This window comes from Sipha flava, unplaced genomic scaffold (genome assembly GCF_003268045.1).
Source record: "Sipha flava isolate LNK unplaced genomic scaffold, YSA_version1 167_pilon_pilon, whole genome shotgun sequence".
Taxonomy (NCBI): Eukaryota; Metazoa; Arthropoda; class Insecta; order Hemiptera; family Aphididae; genus Sipha; species Sipha flava.
Genome location: NW_020271856.1, coordinates 22,585 through 46,710, shown reverse-complemented (window position 1 = coordinate 46,710; position 24,126 = coordinate 22,585). Strand labels below are relative to the sequence as shown.

Here is a 24,126-nt window from a genome sequence, read left to right as displayed (position 1 = left end):
ACACACACACACACACACACACACACACACACACACACACACACACATGCGTGTAAAGCGATGGGTTCATTAAAAAATGAACATTTTCAGAGCACTATTATTTAATCGTAGAGTTGTTGCCTTCTCAAATATATATTTAGGGTCGTTTTCAACTCACGTACACGAACGTATTCGTAAGTATCTCATTTACTTATAACTTTTTCGCATAACTATTCTATACAAGCATATGGTTTATATACAGGGTGATTTTTTAGTCATGCTCATCACTCATTTTTATGTTCAGGTTATGGATTTTTTTCAAATCCAGATCAATTCGCGTTATCTAGAAGAAATATTTTACGATAAATATAGTAAACTAAGTGATACTAAAACGTAATTGAAAGTGTTCATACTTTTAAAATTATTCTAAGAATTAGTAACTACAAGTGGTTCAGATTGGCAAATTTGCTTCTACGCTCGCAGTTCTTCTTATCTCTCCTAATCTAACCATTATCACTGTTATTGCGCACGTGAATTTATTTTATACATTATAATTATTATCCAATCTTTTACAACAGCAATATATTAAAAAAAAAAAAAACAGATTAAATATCAAGTGTAATACTTGCACCTACACATTTCATTGCTTTTACACTGATAATATTAATAAAACAAGTATAATAAGTATATATATACTTGCTTGTGCTCACGAATTCGTAAGTTTTGATGATAAAACCGAAAACAATGTTATCACAACATAAATATAACAGAGTAAAAATGTTAATGGATATGGTCACAACACATAGTATCTATAAAGTTCACAAAAATAAAACAATCATAAACCAAACAGAAATTATTTTCTGTTTAAGGTTAATAAATGAATATAGTAATTAAGAACTTGCAAAAAATAGGAAAATAATTGATAGAAGTTATATAAATGATGAATGGAGAAAAACAAACACACCCAAGAATAATTTAAAAAGTCAATTGATTAAATATCAATAACCATAGCCAATGGTAAGAGAAATTGCCAAGTTGTAATAAGATGCTAGTAAATAAACTTCTATGACCTATACAATTTAGCATTTTGAACGTAAGTAAATCTATTTTAAATATTTTTATATATATTCTAAACAAATTTGAAATAATAATTTTAACCGATAATGAACGTTTATTTTATTGAGTTATTATTATAGACTCCTAATTCATTCTGAGTATCTAACTTCATTAGTATTTTCGATATTAAGTCCCAAATCTGGTAAATGATACATTGCCGTATGGGACAATGTATTAATCATAAGTCATCAAATCAGTAACGGTTAAACAATTCTTTTTTTTTAATTTGAGAACTAGAACACATAAATTTTCCTCAATTTAGAATTTGCAAAATGCATAATTTAAGTCTAAAAAAAAAAAATATGAACATCTTTAAATAAACTACCCAGTTCATACGTTACAGATGTTCAATGTCATTTGTCCTTAAGCTTGTTTTTACAACTATTCGAGTACATATTATTATACGAATTTTTTTTAAGTGAGTGTGTGTGTATGTGTGTTGTTAAACCAGGTTCGCGTTGCGAAAATAAGTTTCTCTCGCGATGGTCACGAGAGCTGTTGAAATTTAATTTTTTTATCCGAACAGTTCATTACGAGTTTGTTGGCGCGCAATCGCGGAGGCTTTAGAATATAATTTGCATGGCTGCTGCGCGCTGTTAACACGTGTTGATAGTGTTTACAAGGGGGGATGGCATTTCATACACGCGTTATACATTTCCTCTTTTTGCTCGTATATTACGTTTACATACACGATTTTCCTTTTTTCCGGGGCGTACAGGTTTTTTGGAATAACGCAACTACGATTACAGCAGACTAAACCAACATACGCGTACACGATATCAGGAAGGAAAAACACGCGAACGGGTATTTTATCGATTTTAAGCGATTGTTGTGACGCAATCATACTTCAAACTATAAACTGTGAGAGGGAAAAATAACGTGTTGTATTATGCGTTTGCGGATCGATCGACGAGCTGTGCCCTAGATCTTGAGTCAATAATAATAACTGTATTTTCCCGTGATCCGAGAGTTCATTGTGTAAATCGCAAACCTCGTGAGAAACGTTCATAAGGAAATCATAAAGTAAGAAATCATTCGATATGTGCGATGACCGTCTTTCAAGAAAGATTTGTGTTGACAATGTAAACATTAGTAACCCGCTGCGTTGGTCTGTTGTAAATGTAACAATTTCGTTTTTACTGTGTTAAAACTTGTTCATCGCTCTAAGCATCCAGTTAATCTTAATCATTAATCAAGATAATTTCTAATCATATTAATTTTGATCTTTGACCTCTTTGACCAGATGCAGCTCATAACGGTTAAACACTCTTACTTTAAATATCAAACGCGATTTTATATTGCAATACGTACTACTGGGTTATATACAATACGCCCGAGTTACACTTTTCGTTTGAAAACTATATCCAACGTTTGCTGCTATACAGTACAACATCATTTGAACGGTTTGATCATTACTTATTAATTAAAAATGTCAAAGTCAACGGTTTCATTATATAGCATACAAAGCGCGAAGTAATGAGTTATAATACGTATAATATATGCCCGATCGTTTTCAAATGGTATCGAATTTTTTACTGAAATCATTGAAATCATCTTGAAGGACTCGACATTCTAAAATATCTTCACAGGGAGTAATGATATTTTAAATTCTTGTTGGATTTATATTTTAACGGTTTACGTGATATGATTGTGTGTGTGTGTGTGTGTGTGTGTGTGTGTGTGTGTGTGTGTGTGTGTGTGTGTGTGTGTGTGTGTGTATGTGTGAGTGAAACATTTACGTCACAAAGAGTCTATGACAAAATAAAAACGAGTAGCCTTCGGCTTTCATTCGTCACCCGTATAAACAGGACCAATAAGTACTCAAAAAATAACTTTGTAGAACTCGATAAACACATTCCATGTCAAATAAAATTCAACGTCGAGCGTACATCTAAGTGCTTGGGTAAAATATGATAATCCTATATTGTTACCTGTGTTAAAAAAAAAAAAAAAACCACACCCAATCAAATTAAATAACAATGTATTGTATATTTTTTGTTAACGAACAATGAACTCATGAGAAAATATATATGAAATATACCATTAGAGTTTTAATATAGGTATTAAAAACCAATTAATATTTCTCACTTGTTCATTAAACATTTTATTTTGCATAAAATTATTATGATTTTTAACCAAGTTAAATGTATATTGATTCTCTAACGATTTTTTTTTTTTTTTTTTTTGTTATCAAACTTTTGGAATTAGTGTTAGTTAATTATAATAACTACGTAAGTTATATTTTACAAATGAAAAAAATTAACTAATATTATTCAAAATGTGAATAACGATTTAAAGTCTTCGAAATATGATCGCACATATGGCTTTCGACACATACTCGTACATTTGCAGTGTCAGCTCGGGAACACACACGTCACGTGTTCATCGGATGTTCAATACCCTCTCGTCGTCTTGGACGTAATATTCAGCCCGAGTAAGTATTACCAACCAGGAAACGAAAGTCAGGACTGCCGCCTAACGAGTATTGCACCATTACCCTCTCTGGATTGGATTTGACGATAAGAAATTTTCGTTGAAATGCGTTCATTGTATCAGCGAAAGCCAGTCTCTCTTGTTTTCTTTTTATGAGACGACTGTAATGGAAGTATATACACAACTAAACAGATAACGGATAAAATGTTTAAGTTTGAACGGAACAAAAGCCGTAATATTATTCCATTTCAACTTGCATTAAACCTGTGCGCCGATAATATTAATCCATTACATTTTTGGAACAGATATATTTAAGAGTACCGGAATATATTTTTAGTGACTAAGAAAAACCATTTTTACGAACCGTGATTATTCTGAGGAAGTGATTTCCGAAATATTTCTTATTGTCGATACCGTCATGCATCCTATATCCACCGCTGTTTCGGCGTAAAATTTTATCTTCTAGAATCTAGAAGGTCAATACTCTTGCCTAATTTAATATTAAAATGTCTAGTTTCGTCTATGCTTTTAGCTAATGAACTAAGAGTTCCATGTTGAATATATAATGTAAATGGACATTTTTCAAAAATAGTTTATTTCAAAAGATGAAATTAAAAATGTATGTAAAGCATACTAAATGTAATGATATTACTACAAAAATTAAAATTTTGCGGTGAAAAGACTTCAAGGAAACAGTTTTTAAAATATTTTTACGGTAGTACAATACATATACAAATATATATAATAATACTATGAGCTTTAGTTATTAAAATGTTCGTCAGTTATTATAATATTTCATTTTTTTAATTTTTTTTTTATGAAAACTTAATTCATCAACAATGAATAGAGTCTCATACTTGAAATATATATCTAATATATATGTGAAGCTATGTATATTAAAAATCGATATTCATTTAAAGACATTTCAGGTGACTGTTATAAATTGTTGTTTACCGTATTTGTGCGTCATTCTTCATTCCTTTGAATCGATTAATATATATGTATATATTATTTCACACAATATTGTAAAACTATATTATATTAAGAAATAATACGTTTGACATATTAATAGTGCCATCTGTGGTGGTAAAAACGATTTATATTCGTTTGGTAATTTTATTTTTATTTTTTTTCGTCCTTACACAGTTTATCATCAGTTTCAATACATAGATAAATATATAACATGCAACACCGCTTTATTTATTAATATATTCACGAAAGCAATCATTATCGAATCATCCCTGCAGGAAATCCTAATTAGGAATTTAAATAATTCTTCTGCGAATACGTTTTTTATCAGGCGAACGTATCGAGTATACAGTATTAAATAGCACACGTTTGCTATAGAAAACATAGAAAACTCATCGGCGGTAGGGCTAACTAATAGTATTTACCGCAATGGAGTGTATAAGGATTTCGGAAACAAAAGGTATAAAGTGTTGACTAACAAAAAAAAAAAAAAAGGACGTCCACCAACACACTCGACGTCATAACGATCGCCCAGAGATTATGTAGTTTATTTTTAGTACAGTTATGCAACTACCTGCTACCATAACTGAACATCGTAAAGGGTAGGCCAATCGCAGATCCGTATTCCCTTGTAGCTTGGGCGGGTAACGAGGTGGTCTACTCTCTTTACAGCGATATTATATGTTTATCGAAATCTTTGATGGAAAAAGAGTCGAACACATCGTATCAGTCACATAGTAAACATAGTATTTACTATAACGGCATGCAACAAATATTTTTATCAATATACAAATACATATTAATTTATGTTTTGTAATAGTCCTAACTGTACGTTGTATTCACGTTTATAATATGTGCCCTCGAGTTATTGAAAAATTGCAGAATTCAATGCTGACATCATTACCCGCTTTACTATTTATTAACTGCGCACCGATGAAATAACGCGTAGATATTGTAGTAGCCGTATATATGATTTGAAATTTGCCCATTAAATCATTGTATTATAATAAGAGGTACGTTAACGTCATAGCTCTTTTACTTTCTAAATTCGGCGATATATACATATAACTGCCAACGTAAAAACAATGTCTGTATCTATAAGTGTACAAAAGTGAACTATTAGAATAACGATTGAAATTAAAAATAAACCGTATTAATAAATAATTTTTGTATTCAATATCTAATGCATATAACACCGAGCATACACCCTACGGTTTTTTTCATGCTTTATAATGAGTTTGTCGAGTTTTTTCTCAATTCATTGTAATTTCATCGTTCGGCTTCGAATATGTCAGACACTAGAAAACAGCTGAAACATAGAATTATGTCAACACCTAGAATAATACTACATTTACAAACGTTCATATGCATTGTATCAGATATCGATAGAAAATTGCTTGTACAGATACGCGAGCAATCAGACAGGGTTATAAGGGGGGAGGACTAACGAGTTATAACCCTCCCCCCCTTAAGTAATGTCATATATTATGTAAATATGTAATAAAACCCTATTGGTCGGGGTTAGAATAGACTATCGGTTGTTCCTGCCTGTCGTAAAAAGCGACTGAAAGGGACTTGTAGTAGGGCAGCAGCTACTACAATATTAGGTGTAGGTACAAGTAACCTACACCCATGTAGAAATAGCTACACACAAAACAGCAGCCAGCAGATACGGGAACTGTATAACTGGTGGCTGTACTGCGATACGGAAGGAAAGGGGAGACCACCGTATAAATTATCCCAAGGGTTAGCAATATTATGACGTCTTCTAAAGTGAAATATTCCGGAGGTAAAATAGTCCCCCAATCGGATCTCCGGATAGGGACTGCTGGAGAAGAAGGAAATGTTAAGAGTTAGAAAATAATAGCTACTTGGAAAATTAGAACCATGTTGCAATGCGGCAAACTAGAAAAATTGAAAATAGAAATGGCAAGAATGAAGATTAATATCCTTGGCCAGTCAGAAATAAGATGGCTAAGAGCTGGAGATCTATGGAGAGGGGAATATAGGTTGATACATTCAGGAACAGCGGAGAATAACCCAGGAATTGGAGGGGTAGGCATAATAATGAGTAAGGCTTTTGGGAAAAAAGTTAAAAAATTTGTACAGTACAATGAAAGAATAATAGCATTCAAAATCGAAATAAAACCTAAAGATACAATTATAGTTCAAGTCTACATGCCTAGTACTAATAGCAGTGAGAAAGAAATGGAAGAAATCTATAAAGGGATAGAAAAAGTCATTGAAATAGTTAAAGGAGATGATAATCTTATCATTATAGGCGATTGGAACGCTGAGTAGGAAAAGAAAGCCTAGAGCACATAATAGGAAATTTTGATTTAGGAAACTGAAATGAAAGAGGAGAAAGATTAAAAGATTTATTTTCAAAACACAAGTTATTAATAATAAATACCTACTTCAGTCACTATCCAAGAAGAAGGTATACATGGAAAATGCTGGGAGACAGGTAGATATCAAATAGATTGTATTATGGTCAAAAAGAGATTTATAAATCAAGTAAAAGACAAAAGACTGCAGAAGCTACCAAGGAGCAGACATAGATAGTGACCATAACCTATTAATGAAGAAAAGTAACTTAAAGTTCAAGAAAATAGTATCAAGGAGAAACAATGATCGATGGCATACAAATAAATTAAAAGAAAAAAATGCAAATGAAAAATTTAAAGAACTTACAAACAATATATAAATATAAATAAGAGAACCGATATAAACAATAGGTGGGGTATTATGAAGAGACAGAAGCAGCATCAAAGACTCTGAAAAAAATAAAACGACAGTACCTAGGAAAGAATGGGTTACAACAGAGATAGGAAGTATAATAGAAGAAAAAAGAAAGCTTATGAATGGAACTACTCTTGAAAATTAGCGGAAATATAGAGAACTAAGAAATCTTGTAGTACGAAAGTTAAAAGAAGCAAAAGAAATTTTTTTAAAGTACTTTTTTGTACAAATGAGAAATGGTAGCAGAGATGCAGCGTATAAATTAGTTAAAAATTTCTTTAAAGATTATAAACTAAAAAGGGGGGGAAATAGAGGATAACAACGGAGTAATTATTTACGAGAACAAATATAAAGGGAACATATAAAAGAAATATCTAGAACAGTTATATGAGGGGCCAGAACTCACGGGACAAGAAATAGAGCATGAAGAAGTAATGGATAATAGTTCAAATTATAGTGTACTGAGAGAAGAATTTTATAAAGCACTTAGAGATTTAAAAAAGAAGAAAGCTGCAGGAATTGACGAAATCCAAGCAGAACTTTGGAAAGAATTTGGTGAAAACATGCACAGTAAGCTTTTTAAACTCATAAAGGAGATATTTAACTCAGGAGAACTTCCTCTAGATTTTACTAAGTGTAAGATTATTCCTACTTCGAAAAAAGCTACCGCAAAAAAATGTGATCAGTACCGTACAATTAGCTTGCTGACACATATGTTAAAAATACTGACAATAATTATGTCAAGAAGATTGGAATATAAAATCGAAGCCATACAGTCAGAAGTCCAGTTTGGATTCAGAAAAAAACATGGGTACAGGGGAAGAATATGGCAATCGAGAAAAGAATTAGAAAAGACAAGCCTACATATATAGCTTTTTTTGATATAGAAAAAACATCTGCAAATTAACTAAGAAATAAAGCAAGTAGAAGAGTTCGCATACTTGGGAAGCATAGTAAGTAAAGATGGCAGAAGCAAAAAATAAATAATAAAGCGAATATGCCAAGCTAAGATAGCATTTAACAAAAAAAGAGAACTTTTTACTTCAAAAAAAAAATTAGCATACGCACCAGAATAAATTTTCTGAAGACATATGTATGGTATAATGCTGTATGGCAATGAAACTTGGACGATTGCCAAAGAAGAGCGGAAAAGAATAGAAGCTTTCGAGATATGGTGTTTCAGAAAAATGCTCAAAATAAGTTGGACGGATATAGTAACAATTGAGGAAGTATTAGAAAGAATGTCCGAGGGAAGAACTCTATGGAATAGTATCAAGAAAAGGAGAAATGAATGGATTGGACATGTTTTGAGATATGGTGGGTTGCTAGGATTAATTATAGAAGGCTACGTGAAAGGAAAAAATGATAGGGGAAAACCATGAATGGAAATAATGCAATAAATAATAGAGGACCAAGGGTGTACTTCTTATGAAGAGACAAAGAGAAAGGCAAGTAACATGGAAGAGTAGATAATTGCTACAAACCAATGTTAGGATTAAATACTAAAGAAAAATAATATAATAAATACTCAATAGGTATGTCTTTTATTGAAGATTGGTCAAAAGACTGATGAACTAATTAATTTTTCATATTTTATAATTTTAAAATATACTATAATTAATACACATTTGTATTAACTAAAATATTTCTGCAAATACAAATTAGCCTCTCCCTATTTCATATTTCCAGATCCACCCTCGCATGCAATGTTTTTTCTTTCAGCAACATTCTTTCGGCATGTATTATAAAAAACATTAATTTGACGCTTTATAAAAAATTCCCAAATAATTATATAAGTTATAAATTTCACAGAGCGTGAAAATGATAAAAAATATCGTAATCTAGAAAAAAAAACTAAATGAAGGAACGTTAAGGAAAAAACAAAACGCGAAGAAATAATTATAACTTTTCGAATACTTAAATCAAAAAAATTGTTGAAAACTTTTCCAATAGCATTTAAAATGTCTACTCTTTCATCATTTACTATGCATTTTTGATCGATAATTTTCTTCTTCATTACCGTTTATGGTTTATTTTTGAACTAAACTATTTTTACAAATGATGTGATAAATTTAACGGTATGATACACTATGGATATGTTAAAATATTTTTTTACCACGTAAGATTTTCGTTTTTTTTTTTTTTCATGAAATTATCACTATATTAATCTTTTTTACTAAAATCTTCAAAAATCATGTATTTTTACAACTAACTGTATATAATGTGGCACCGAAAATCACTTGTCAGTCATACACCTTGTTTTATTATGGAATTGCTTTGAATTTGTACTCGAATGCGCGTACTTTATTGTGGTAAGATTTAACCATAATTTAGATATTAGTGAATTATAATTAAAAATAATTACCTGTTATATTATATTTAAATTTCAAGCAAATGATTTATAGTTATATTGGTAAGGGTAAACTTATTGTAAGAAAAAAAAATCGTTGGGAATGACAGGTAATCTTATTCAAAATTTAATTGAAAAAAATTATCAGATATAAACTCCTGATTTGTCAAAAACAATTATGTTAATTATATTTTTAATCGTGTTGTTCAAAATTAAAAAAAATTTAAAAAATGATTATCAAACCCAAAAAACGAAAATATATTCCTGTTGTATTCGTCGCATTTTCTCTTTAAATGTAAAATGTAAATAAATTGTAAAATTTATTTTTGTCAACAACAGTCTTAGAAATCGCATCCAATGAAAAATATCAAATGAGCAATTTACATGTATTTATATTAAACTGATTTCGTTGTTGTCCTCCGTGTCATGTGAATGAAGAGCGATGAGGCTAGAAAAAGTTGTTGGCATAAACGTACCTGAATTGCCTATACGAAGCGCCGTGCTGTATAAAACTTAGGTCTTCACACAAATCTATTATTATAATTTTATTGGAAATGGAAAATCATAAAAGTAAAATTCAACAATTCATATTTTAGCAAAAAGTAAAACGTGCACAACATATTTTATTTTTTTAAACTTTATACAGTTACGTAGTAGCAGCCGACCGACACACACGTGCACTATCGCTCCGCGCTTATCGTGATAATTACATCATAATAATGCATTATGAAATAAAACTCAATTACTCTACATTTTATTTAATTTATATTTTATATACTGTTAAAAAAAAAAAAAAACCTAAATAAATAATCAATTAAACTTGCATCGTTCACCACTATCACCTCGTCGGCCACCTGCCGCAATCCGTGGGCCAAATAAAATTATTTTGCAATATGAATTCCAACAAGCCATCATCAATAACACTAAAAATAAACCAAATAAATGTATATCACCGTTATCTATTACAAAAACCGACTAAATACGCAACAGAGAAGTCAATTCAGACGGACTGTTCAGATAACGAATTTAATTGGCGAATCGCGGATTCAAACAAACGCATCAAATCACATACTCGTATTAACAATACCCTCTCTCCACGTACGAAAAAAATCACATGAATTAAAAAACTCTATCTACGTTAATCGCTCCTCCCTTTCTCAAATTGCTCCTATTGGAGAATAAAACATAGACAGTATAACATAAGGTAGTACGTTGGGATAAACTGAGACGACGTCTCTTCAATAATTATAACACAAGCAAAGAAAAATATATTTTAATTTATTGAAAAATTATTTTCAATTGTAACTGGTTGTTAACTATGTATCCTAAATAATATTGTACGCATGCGTGTGTTTATACTACGCACTAATAAATGTACCTAATAAATACAACATACGTACTGAGCTATTCATAGAATTAGGCGATAATGGCGGGTGAAGGAGATGATGAACTATGGCAAGAAAAATTTAAAATTATACGATTTACAACAAAACCGATAAGTTATATAACACAAGCAGCTGCAATTAATTTTATATAACTAAAATGATATATATAGTATATAATATGTACCTATGTGTACTTCTGTAACTAACCTGTGTACGTATATTGCGTACAAAATGTTGAGGTAAATCGAATTTTTTTTTTTAATTCTTAACGAACCATTCTGAATATCGGTTCCTTTACTATTGATAATACTTATTAGTATCTACTTATTAGTGTTAGATTTCAGTAGAAGTAGTTAAAAGTTTAATATTTAATTCAACGTGATAGAATTTACAACAATGTTCAGCCAGAACGGCAAACAATTATCAATTTAAATTTAAATATGAATAAAAAATAAATGATAATGAAACACAGGAACGCGCAAGATACAACATAACATAATTAATTAAATTATATATGTACTATATACGTATAATATACTATATAGTAGGTATTATATTATAATATCGTAAGTACATAAAAAAATTTCCGCGGCTTGTATAATGTATCTTATCGGCCTTATCGCAAATTTTTTCATTACCACAGTTAACATATCGACTTTTAGAAAAAAAATAATTTTGCCAAAGTTTACCTATAGTCGTCGGACGAAGCAATATCAATACTACGAATCACGATATAGTAGTCGAGTCGGTTGAGAAACAGATGAGACGACTGGACCACCGTCTCAATCCTTTTAGATGTGAGGTGAAAACAAAGTAAGGGCGAAGGGGAATTGCCACGATAATGGTTTTTATACGGAGTCCAGAAGACTAGTGTTAGCATTTTTTTTTAGAATATACTAAAAGTAGTGCATTCTAAAATTTATGGTCTTAGGCGACACGTTAATTCGTTATTCATTACGTAAATGTGTGTGGTGCGTTGTACATTTATCGCGTTTTCTATGAAATGTTTAAATTATGGTATCAAAACATTATACAATAGATTAGACAGCGATTTACATTCATTAACGTATGATGAATAATTAAAGTTAAAAAACACGAAACCCACTCCATGTTTATCCATGTTTATTGATATAATAAATTTACTTGGTTTAATGGTTGCGTTAGACGTTTTACTTTTAATTCTAACCTAATTCTAACGTAATATCGTATGAAAAATTATTAATTTTCTTAAAATATAAATATATAAAATAAATCAATGACCTCATAAAGTCAAATTCGCAAATTCACTCAACGGTTATACACAGAAGTTAAATCTACCCATAAATTGTATCCAGGAACTGCCACTGGTTAACAATATAACTTGACCTTTTAACGCAGCGACGGATCAACTTGTGCGGCAGTTAGACAATTACGTGAGCAAAATGTTCTGAAGATAAACTGGTGTTATTTGCTCAGAAAACGCGTTGCAATGAAGTAACCGTGAAAAGGTAATAAAATATTGTTCTCGAAAAAAATGTTAAACGAAGAACTCTTGCGAGCTTTATACAATAAAATCGTCTGTCGGTTAACGGTTTTGCGGCACATGAAACGGTAATAGGATTGTTTTTTATTTCTTATCGTTTTCCTTTTTTTTTACACAAATTGTGATTTACGTTTTTCAAAACATTTACTGTTCATGATAGTTTTTTTATAATACGTGAACACGTGCATGCTAATGCGTTCCATATTGTTCCATTTAATATCGTATTTACAAAACGTGATTTGTTTCGCTGCAGCATTGCTATCATATTAGCTTGATAAATAATGGCGGGGGTGTAGATAAGTAAAAACGTGTTCTGAAAATTGACAGAAAACAATGTAATTATAATTATATAGTTATAGTTTATATTTCTGTCTAAAGCCGATGAGGTACCGAAACACGTATTAGCATATTATAAAAAGTACGAATTTTCGAGAAAATACGTATAGAAAACAATATCAGTGGATACGTCTACGGTTTGATATTTACATATCAAGTAAGCTAATTTTTTCAAAAATTATGAGGTTTTTTTTTTTTATTACAACATTTTTTTTAAATCGTTAACTCAGTGTATGCTTTATTGAAATACAAATGCTGTGAAAAAATAAAAAGTAAAATGAAAAACCATTATTGGTCTTATAAAAAATATTACGTACTCCACTGTGTGAATAAAAATTAAAGGATCTATGTAGTAAAGAATGTACAGTTTCAAATATTGTACCGAATTCGATGTTGTACAACCGGAAAGGTTGCATTAAGTCGTAGTACCTGACATATGCTGACAAAGGTATAATAATCGTAATTTGTGCCATTGCCGTCCATAGTACGTCACGTGTACGAAAAACTTCCACAAGACAGAAATAAAATATTTGAAACGATAATTAAGTAAAATAATATAATATACAGAAAAAAAGAAAATAAGGGTCTTAGCGATTACCTTAAAATTTCTTTTTTCTTTTTGATTTTTAACAATTCCTCTTTGCAAAGCTAAAACACGAGAAATCGTTAGTACAAAAACCCGCTACGAAAACACGAGATGCATATACAATACTCATATCGCTTCGATAAATAATATCATTGTCTCTGTGATCACCGAAAATCTAGAATTTCATTTTCGTAAAGGTTAACGTTCCCTATCGTAAAAAAATCATATAACGTCTAAACGTTTGTCCTCGAATCACGCGGCGGATAATATTAATTTTTTATTTTTCGTAAATGCCAATACGAATCCGAAATCATTTATATTATATTCGGTTTATTATTCCTGCGGCAGTACTCACCGAACCGTTAAATAACAAAATCAATTCCCATTGCGTATTCATGTAATTTATCCATGAGACAATAATTTCTGGACAATAACTTCGTTTTACATAGTATAGGGAAGAGACTTCGATAAAATAAAAAAATTTAATAAAATAAAAACGTTTGTACATTTTATGTACAAAGTATATGGTAAAAAAAATAAAATAAAAAGTCATTCGCAAAATAGTGAATTGTTCGAGTATAGATTATAATTTTAATAGAATAGAAATAAACATAAAGGACACATTTTTTTTTTTTTTAAAAAAAATTATCGGCAATATACCCACTACCTGAAAATGCCGTTAAGCAGTGCTCCATTATTTATTGATCTTTTCATCTTTATTTGGGACGACCGCGGAACAATTCCCCAACACAAAAGATACCTGAGATTCGAAAAATAAGTTGGTTTGGATAAATCTATATTTAAAAAAACATATAATTTGTATTGAATGTGCGTACTGTAGTAGTATATCGTGTGCGGTGTAGAAAGTTCAAATATCGAGGACACTAAATGTAACTGCTGGTGTGAGTTCAAATGTAATAATAAATCATGTTTTTGAAAACATCTGGAAAATTTTACTAGCAGCGTAATGTTTGACTGTCCTTTATAAGTTAATAAGATATCGAAACGAAAAATTATGTAAATAAATAATTTAAAAATAAATAAACCATAACGATCCAATACCAGCGCGTTTCGATTTACAAATATACGAATTATACTGTCCGAAATCCATTTTTATAAAACGTATATTTGTATTAAATGCGTTTATTTATTTATTTCTGCAGACTAACGTCAAAACAGCTAGTATTAATAATATTTAGGGAGTATACTGAATATATTATACTGTACATTTAATATAAAGAATAATAAATAAAGTGAAAAAATATAAATTCGATATTGAAATAGTGGCAATTAACCGGATGTCGAAATTAAATTATCGGTAGTAGGTATTATTTAAGTTGCGTGAAATTCCGTGGGAGGATCGCTGGTGACCTAAAAAGCGTTGAATGCTCGTTAACACAGCTGATGGTTTCTGGTAGGATAAGATGATGGAAACGAAGACTTAGAAAAACGGTCAGGCAAACGAACGGAAGAGATAAAAGCGAACGCGTGACGCACAGAAGTTTGTAGCATTTGTAACGAGGGCCCTTTGCTGAACAAGACAATGCGTATCGTAATCATTGCTATCGAGAACAATTTAATACCTACTCAAAGTAAGCCTACAGAGAAGTGCCCGTTATTTGCGTTCGAAGCACGTTGTCCGTGTATTTTTCTTATTCGTCTTGCGCACGACACATTATAATGATGTGTGTTCCGCGGCAAACGTTACGCGAAACCGACGCGCAAGACAGACTTATGTGCGATTTAATAGGTATAGCGCAACGGTGCGAAGTTCGATCGTCTGTTTTGTTTCGCACGCTCCACGCATTTAGTACATACCTCATCGTATGTACCAATGGTCTTTAACCGGACACCAAACTAAAACTTACATTGGACCAGTGATTTCCGTACGTGCCGTTGAACGAGAAAATCCTTTATGATTTCTTTGAACACACATTTTTTCGTATTCATTCCGATCGTAATTGTTTTTTGTTACTATATCATTTATTTTTGTACCCCAATAAAACTCGGTTGGTGTGCAAATTGCAGGCACCGCCGCGGCCGTAATTTGTCCAATCAATCTCGAATGTTGATAGGAATCAATACTTTACATTTTTTTTCTGTTTAATCAAACGTAAAACAAAATGGACTTGTATTAGGATTTACTGCCCGCGGGTTTGCCGGAAGTGAACGCGCACACGCACGCACGTACGTGCTGTATACATACGTGTATCCCCGGTGACGGAGGGCGGGAAAAATCGATCGGTTGATTAAAACAGTAATCGATTTGTCCAACCAAATGCCTCGTGCACGACGTAATAATTATACCGTTGTAACCTAAGCCAGCCAGGCGATCTTCCTCCACCCGATACCACTACTCGCCCGTCACGTGTAACCAACGCCGACGGAGCCCACGCAATACCCAGACGAGATTAAGTGGATATCCGTGATTATGTATTTGTTACGGTCCGAGTAGAGAAATTGACCGTCGCAAACACTGACTGGACGTTGTATACGATGTACGAGATATTTGGGCGGTGTAAAATCGGTAAAAATATTTGATTCTCATGTAGACTTGTTTGCAATGCTAAACTGGGTGCGGTTATTGTGCATAGCTTATAATTTATAAAATATTACTGGTTTCCAGGACCTTATCATCACGAGACAAATGTTATGAAAACTGAATTTGAGGACGATGATATTGATCTAATAACATATTTTGACGAAAACTACGTTATAATTACGAAAAAACTCAATGCGTTACAAAGAATGTTTTCCAATTGAAACGTGGTTATGAGTCTAACATCGTACCATCAATGAAATGCCGTGAATTTTAAATTTAGCAGAAATTTAGCATAACGAAATGCATAATTTACTATCGACAAATTCTGATATACATTCATACATCTCAAAAACACAAAATTAACAGCATGAAACAATTGAGTCATTGATTTCAAATAGAATGATAAAAAATAAAAAGGACAATGAAGTACTTATAGAATAATAATAGAATAATAACTCGTTGTAAATCTATAAAATAATAATTTCAAAACACGGATTCGGAAAAGGAAGATTCAGTCCATTTCCTTATTGCAACGGTACACATATCAAAAAATTTAAAAGTTTATTGATCGAGTGCGTGATCTTAACGGGCTATGGTTCGGGAGAAATTGATTTTATTTCAAAAATACCAATTGTTATAAAATATTCATTAAATTAACATTTGGAATGATTATAAATAAGGCACAAGAACAAACATTTAACGTTTCTGGAACTGACCTGAACGTTCAATGATTTTATCACGGTCAACTGTTTGTTGCCCTGTCATGTGTGACGTCTAAATTAAATTTGTACATTTTTGCATCGTTTACAGAAACATCTTTTAAATCTTTGAATTATCAAAGCATTGGCATAGTTTATATAATTTTCTTCATCCATAGTTATACCCACAAAACATTTTTATACACAAACGCTATTTTTGTGATTCATAGATTAAATCTATTAAAATATAAAAATCAGCAATAAGCATCAATTTTTCTGTATACATATTATATTTAAAAATGAAAATGAAAATTGAAATGGTATTTAAATTGCGATTTTTTTCACGACGTCATATGGTGTCAGCTAGTAATATAATAAATATTATCGATATTTAATAACATTATAGATACTACAACTTCTCCATTGCAGCCGTTAAATTCCGTTCGAGTACCTAGGTGAGCACCTGCGCGTTTGTTCACGTAAAAGTCGATAAACCCGCGGAATTCGGTCAAAAGGTATTCTTTTTTGGCGGAGTTCCTCCAGTAGGTGTCGTAACTGTTTACGAAAGTGCGGAACATTGGAAACGCACGTCATACAATTCGATGTCGGTTCAATATAGTGCGATTTAAGGAGGTCACCGAAAATACTTTATTCGTGTTCAACTGCAAACATGAATAATAATATAGATATAATTTATACGGGTATTCGTTCTGTGGACTTAACACAACGCAGAAAAAATATATTACACGCCATGGTCGGACGTTTAGTGTGCGCTGTTATGTTATTGTTTATATTATTTTCCAGCGAATCGTATTCGATTTTCTTCCGCTGCTGTATACGAGGACGTGGTGTTCTTGACACTTATTATCTTGCTGAGACTTATCGGAGGCCGTCCACGCGATTTGTTCTTGAGTTGACAAGACGAAAACGATGTCACGTCACTACCCCTCGTTTCCCTAGGGTAAGCAGGTAGGCCGCTGTCACATTATGCGCCGTCGAGATTATTGCTTACTGCTACAATCGACAACGTAGAGACGAAAAAAATGTAATACATCATCGATATGGTATCGGACGGCGAGCGAATGGGGCGTAAAAACCGCAAATGAAATACGTCAACGTCTGACGTCTACTCGTGACCGTCAATCCGTTAATTAAATGTCACCGGAAGTCGCCGGGTCGTAGTCGTGTGTCTGTATAAAAATAGGCGCACGTCTCGATCCCTGTGGCTATACGAGTAGCACTTACCTGTCAGCTAGTGGAGGTCCACCACGTACAATCGTGCACCGACAAATATCGAACGGAAAATCGTTTCCTTTTTACACGGCCCCATTTACTTCGCTCCAGATAAAAATCTTATCGTTTTACGATATATGAAACTACAGGTGCGAGTTTACAGTTGGAAAACTGTAGGTCAGCCTGTTTCCAAAGGACACTTATCAGGGCTGAAACTGGATTATAGATGTATACCTTGTAACAAAAAAAAACATGTTTAGTTCATATATGTGTTTTTATGTTTATTTGTATTTGTCATCGAAGTAAGACATTACAATTTATTTTATTTCATAGAGAATTTCATCTAATATGCAGTTCAGAGATGTTTTACCGTATTATAAAATTAAACCGGTGACGTCATTTAGAGGGTATTTTAACTGAAGTATTAACTTCAACCTTTAGTCGGCACACTTAAAAAATATAACAAGTTATCAAGAAGCCAATTTTATCAACAAATATTAATTTATTACTAACAAATATTAATTGGCTGATCTCCTAACCCTCCTATATCCACCCCGATATTTCTATGAAACTGTTCCACTACGATAAATAATGTGTAAATAATATGAAATTGTAGTGGTTTCTAGAGTTAAATCGTTCTTCGAAACATCAGCCATATTCTGTTACACAAAATCTTAAGTCCCCCACAAAAATTTTATACGACTCGATTATGATTATAATTGTGTCATATGCTCTCGACGGAAAAAAAAATCGAACGATTAACGAGCAGCTAACGTTCACTTGGACGACGAGTTTGTGTACGCCAAATTTTATATCATAAAACACAGGTCGCTAATTATATTTTACACGAATATAGAATACTATTATATTACGTTATTAGGCGTGACCCTGGAAAAAAAATAGGTGTCGGCTTTCATCACAATGACTAGCGGGCGTATGACATTTAATAACGTACCGTGGTGTATAATGTACAGCAATATCGTATAACTAAAAATAATGCGTTTTTTGTTCCCGTAAAAACTCGAAAGTTGAAGTCAAATTATTTAAGTGAACGATATCCGGATGAGTGAAATGAAGAATATACATATTTTTCTGTTCAGCGAACATTGGTTTAATCTTAACCTACGTTTATATTTTGTCGATCAATATGCTATTATAATTTTGTATTAAAAAGGTTAAAATTTTAAATTCTAGAAACCTGTATACGACATTTTAATATGGATGGATTTATAATATTACTCGTACAATCATAGCCAATCTTGGATAACTCGAACAAATATTTTTTCGATTAATATATTATTTATTAAAGCTAAAGACCATAGTAATCATTTTTCAAAATTTACTAAAATAAGTAATAAATGTACGGTCTATTAGACTATTTTACAGGACATGTGGTATTTCGTATACATAATATAGGTACGTAGTTTATTTCATCCGTAATTTTATAATTAAACAATTTTTTTTTTTAAATGAGAAATAATTTTAAGAATCAATATTTTTTTATTATATATATATATATTTAATTTAAATTTATATCTATAATATAGTTTGGAGTAAGCTGGTTTATACTATCGAAAATATTCAACATTATATAATATTACTCTGAAAAATATAACTTTTTATCATAATATTATTATACGAGTATGTTAAGTACATCAAACACAATTACTATTTGCCAATCGTTTACAGTTGAGTTATAAATCCAAACGTAGTCTTGAAGTACAAATAATAATTGACAAGAAATGAAATACAGGCGCGTGTCAGTAAAAATAAATGAAAAAAAAGTATTGCGCACGCATGGTATCGTACATATTTTATTCACGAAACGTCAAGAATATTAAAAAAAAAAAAAAAACGCCCAATATCAGTTCTTTCTCCAAAAGGAGCCGCGCATTCAAAGGTGTTAAAATATTACACACATCGAAAATTGTATAGAATATTCTGGTCGAAAACGGTGCCACACTGCGCAGCGCATTTCGGTATATAAGATTGAAATGTGAATAATACGACCGTATAAATATATTTGGTTTTGGGGTGAACTACCGCAGCACTACCTATCTTTTCCGTTTGACGGGATTGCGGTCGCGAATGATGCACTCGGATTTTGGAAATATTACATAAACGAATGGAAACGTGTATTTATAATTTATGCATCAACACACACATAACAATACACAATACAATACAAACAGGTTAAAACTTCAATAACATCGGCGATCAGATGAAGCACGTGGGATTATGAATAATGTTATAACATTTATAATAAGCAATAAAACCCGAAAACGCACCCGCTAAGGAATCATAAATACTATAATGTGTATTTGATTATTATTAAACATACGTTACAGTATTATTTCTACGAGGTTCTATCATTTTTGGCGCTTATGTCATATATTAGGTGTATCAGATATACTCGTACAATAGTTTATGTACTACACATTTTGGTACAAATGATAAGTAATTGTTGTACCTTTGGCGCTAATGTCATATAGCCGAACTACAGTAGTTTCTCTTATTTTTATTGTTTTTTTTTTTTTTTTTTGATTGTAGAACTTTCCGTATTTGTAATATCTACTCGTATTTATTGATTACTGGAAACATTGTTGTTGATATTATTTAATGTAGTAGAATTTGAATTTATAATTTCACTTGGAGATTGCGGGATAATTAATGACGTACGGTCGAGTTAATGCTGCCGCACATGGCGTGCGATAAGATGATACGCGATGTGTCGGCGTACTGTAGCGACCAAAATACCAGGTCCGTATCGCCAGCACGACCACTTTTGAATAGTACCAAACCTTGAAAGTATTTTGTACTTTTTTTTTTTTTGTACAATTTTGTACAATAAAAATAAAATTTTGTACACCCATCCAAACTTGAGAAAGTCCGATTTTTCTACCGTCATTACATTTTATATTGTGCCTACTACCTATAATAGTCATAATGCTGTACAGTAATAACGTATTACTAAAATAATATGACAATAAGTTAATAATAACTTTATAATAGGTATCAATAACCCGAGTTTTACTTTCAACCACTCTATACCTCTCTATAGTATATGGTGGACTAAATATAAATGAAAATAATTAAAAATAGAAAAACCCCAATTTCTGGTTTGTGTATGTAGCTTTAATTATTTGACTATATGTTTATTTTATACACAGTTATTTTCGAAAATGGAAAATTAATATTGTGTTTGACAGTCGAATAGTATGATCCAAACTGTGGATACTGTTTATGACATATACTTCCTTACTTTGCTACCAACTTGAATTTTTTTTTATCCTTACTTTGATACAAAGTAAATACATAAAATTTAAATACATTTATATACTCCTATATCTTTTCTCATATCCTTCAAAGCTTCACTTAAGGAGTATATGCCATTTTTTTTAAAGAAATCATAAATAATTAAATAATTTTATCACCCACTTTATATTGATAAAATTCAAAATGTATTCATTAAAAAAAAGTTTTAAATTAATATTTCAATTTTTTATTAATACAATTAGGTACATCATCAATACAAGTACCTACATGGCGTGTCAATAATACATGCAAAATACTAAGACATGACTATGTCCGTTGTACGTATGTACATATTCAAGGTAGGTCCTGTACCACTGCTATCTTATAAATAACAAAAGTTAGCAATTATAAATTGTATAATAGTACTTACTACTTAATAGATTAGAATGGTAAAAGGCACTCCGTAGTGCGTAACATTGACCTTATGAGAAAAATGTAATAAACTAAATATAGTATTTTATAGGTGATTGTATCATTATCGGGTTTGGGTGGATGTACAAAATTGTACATCGTAATTAAATGTAAATTAATTAATTTAATTAAATAAACGTAAATTGTACATTGTAATCTTTATTTTTTCCCATATAACTCCAAAGTAAATTTTATGCTTATAGTAACCGTACATAATATTGTATTTTTGCATAATATTAATAATATTAACTAATTATCACCGCGTGACAATTTACCATGACTTTGCGGCCGTGAGTTTACGGTCGTTGTATGTACACAATAATGATAATAATGTATGTGAACCGTAATGCTCTATAATTTGCGGTGCTACGTGTAGTGGCAGAGACGGTGTAGGTCGTCGTGGCCAAAAATGTTTTACGGACGTATAATGTAACTTCGAAAATACTTGTGCGGTACACGTATCGCCTTCGGATCAAACAGTTTTATCGTGGTTATCGTGTATTTACACTAATAGCGTGTAATCACTCGCAGCAACACCTAAGTACGTTATTGTATGCAAGAAAAAATGTAAATATTTAACGAATTTGGCGGTTTTTCGAGGAAAATATTATTTGTCCATCCCCCTCTCCCAATTCCCAAATATAAAAAATCCATATGGCGTAAAAGAATTGTACGAGTAGACACGTAAATATTAATAAAACAAAAAGCGAGCCTTGTGAGAATAAATATTTCAGTTTCAATCAAGTTGAAATGATCACCTCAAATTATTTTATTTATTAGTTTTCGTACAGGAAGTAATTTTTTTTTACTCTGGTTGTTGAGATTGTTATACACAATAGTTCGAAATTGATTTTGTTTAGATGCTACAAAATTTCTTTTTGTGAAATACCAACGGTTTTTAAAATAAAATATTATGGTTTTCAGAACAAATCCACCAAACAGAGATTCCACATTACATACTTACATCATATTAATATAAAAGTTCTACTTACGATTACATAATATTATATAAACAAGCACACTATCGAATTTTCACGTTCGAGCCTGAAATTATTTGATCCATATAGACGTGAGTGCACGAGAGCAGCATGTGTCGTAATTTTATTTCTCTCAACAACCATTTGACAAGAATCTCTACCAATACGAGCCGCAGAGTAAACTTTAAAAATCTAACTGTTCAAATAACTTTCGTTTATTTTTACAGAAATTTTATAGTTCAATAAAACTACGAGCAAGATAGACGTGCATGGACTGTAGAAACCGTAAAAACAAATACGAGAGTGGTTAACAAAGGTCCGTTTTTTTTTTGCCAAATATTATAATATCATGATCGATTCAGTTGCGATTACTAATATTATAACAATGTTGAGACGTCTGCAACACAGTCAAAAAGTACTTACTAAAATCGTTATTAGACTGTTTCGTAATATATAATATATTTATTTTTCGTCCCTCATGTATTTGGGTGGAGAAAATCGATTTTTGTTTAATGTTGTTTAAAAGTGATAAGTATAATAAGATATAAGAACTGACTGTTCGTTAAAGACAAGTTATAGAGATTGATTTATCGCGATAAACTAATCCGCGCTAAAATATAATAGTATGAAATCATAATTTTGCACTCGAAACTGAAGACTACACACACCTGCAATCGATTCGGACCCGTATTTTTGTCTGTAAGTAAACTGCGGAAAAATTAATCTTTTTCTAAAAGTCGATATGTAAACTGCAGCAAAAAAATAATTAAGATTATACAATGTGCGACAAAATTGATAAGATACATTATATAAACTGAAATTTATTTTATATACATACCTTCTATATATACTATTTATTATAGTACTTACATCATATATATCTACCTATGTGTACGTATATTGTTTAATTAATTATGAAATGTTGCATCTTGCGCACAAAGTGGTAAAGTAAATCCACCAAGTGTATTTTTAAGTCTTAACGAAATTAATTAGTAATATCGGTTTCTTTTGAAAATCTGAAAATACTAGTTATTACCTGCTTACAAATATTAGAGGTTAGTAGAAATAAAGTTAAATATTCATTCAATATCATGGAATTTACAACAATGTTTAGCCAGAATGGCAAGGAATTAACAGTGTTAAATAATTTTAAATTCAAATTTAAGTATGAATCCAAAACAAATGGTAATCAAACATGGGAATGCATTAAAAAAAAAAAAAAAAATGCAAGGCAAAATTGGTTTTCATAAGGAAAAAACTTTATTACAAGAAGGATCAGTTTTAGATCATAGTCATGAATCGAATTCTACAATTGAACGTCAAGAAGTAGGTAACATCAAACAAAAAATATATATATAGTGTAAATAGATGGTGTATATAATAAATTGCCGCAGTTTGTATAATGTATTCTATCGGATTTGTTGCAGATTGTATAACCTTAATTTTTTTTTTGTCGCAGTTTACATATCGACTTTTAGAAAAAGATTAATTTTGCTGCAGTTTACCATCTTCTATATTTTTTCCGGAAAGGA

The 24,126-nt window shown here is 31.2% G+C and overlaps 1 protein-coding gene across 1 annotated transcript; it reads left to right on the top strand.

Annotated features, from left to right (window-relative positions):
* Positions 1 to 6,384: 6,384 nt before the first annotated feature.
* LOC112679749 (craniofacial development protein 2-like) lies at positions 6,385 to 6,798 on the top strand. The gene has a single exon (XM_025549660.1). It carries the CDS (start codon positions 6,385 to 6,387, stop codon positions 6,796 to 6,798), a length of 414 nt encoding a protein of 137 aa, XP_025405445.1.
* The last annotated feature ends 17,328 nt before the right edge of the window (positions 6,799 to 24,126 follow it).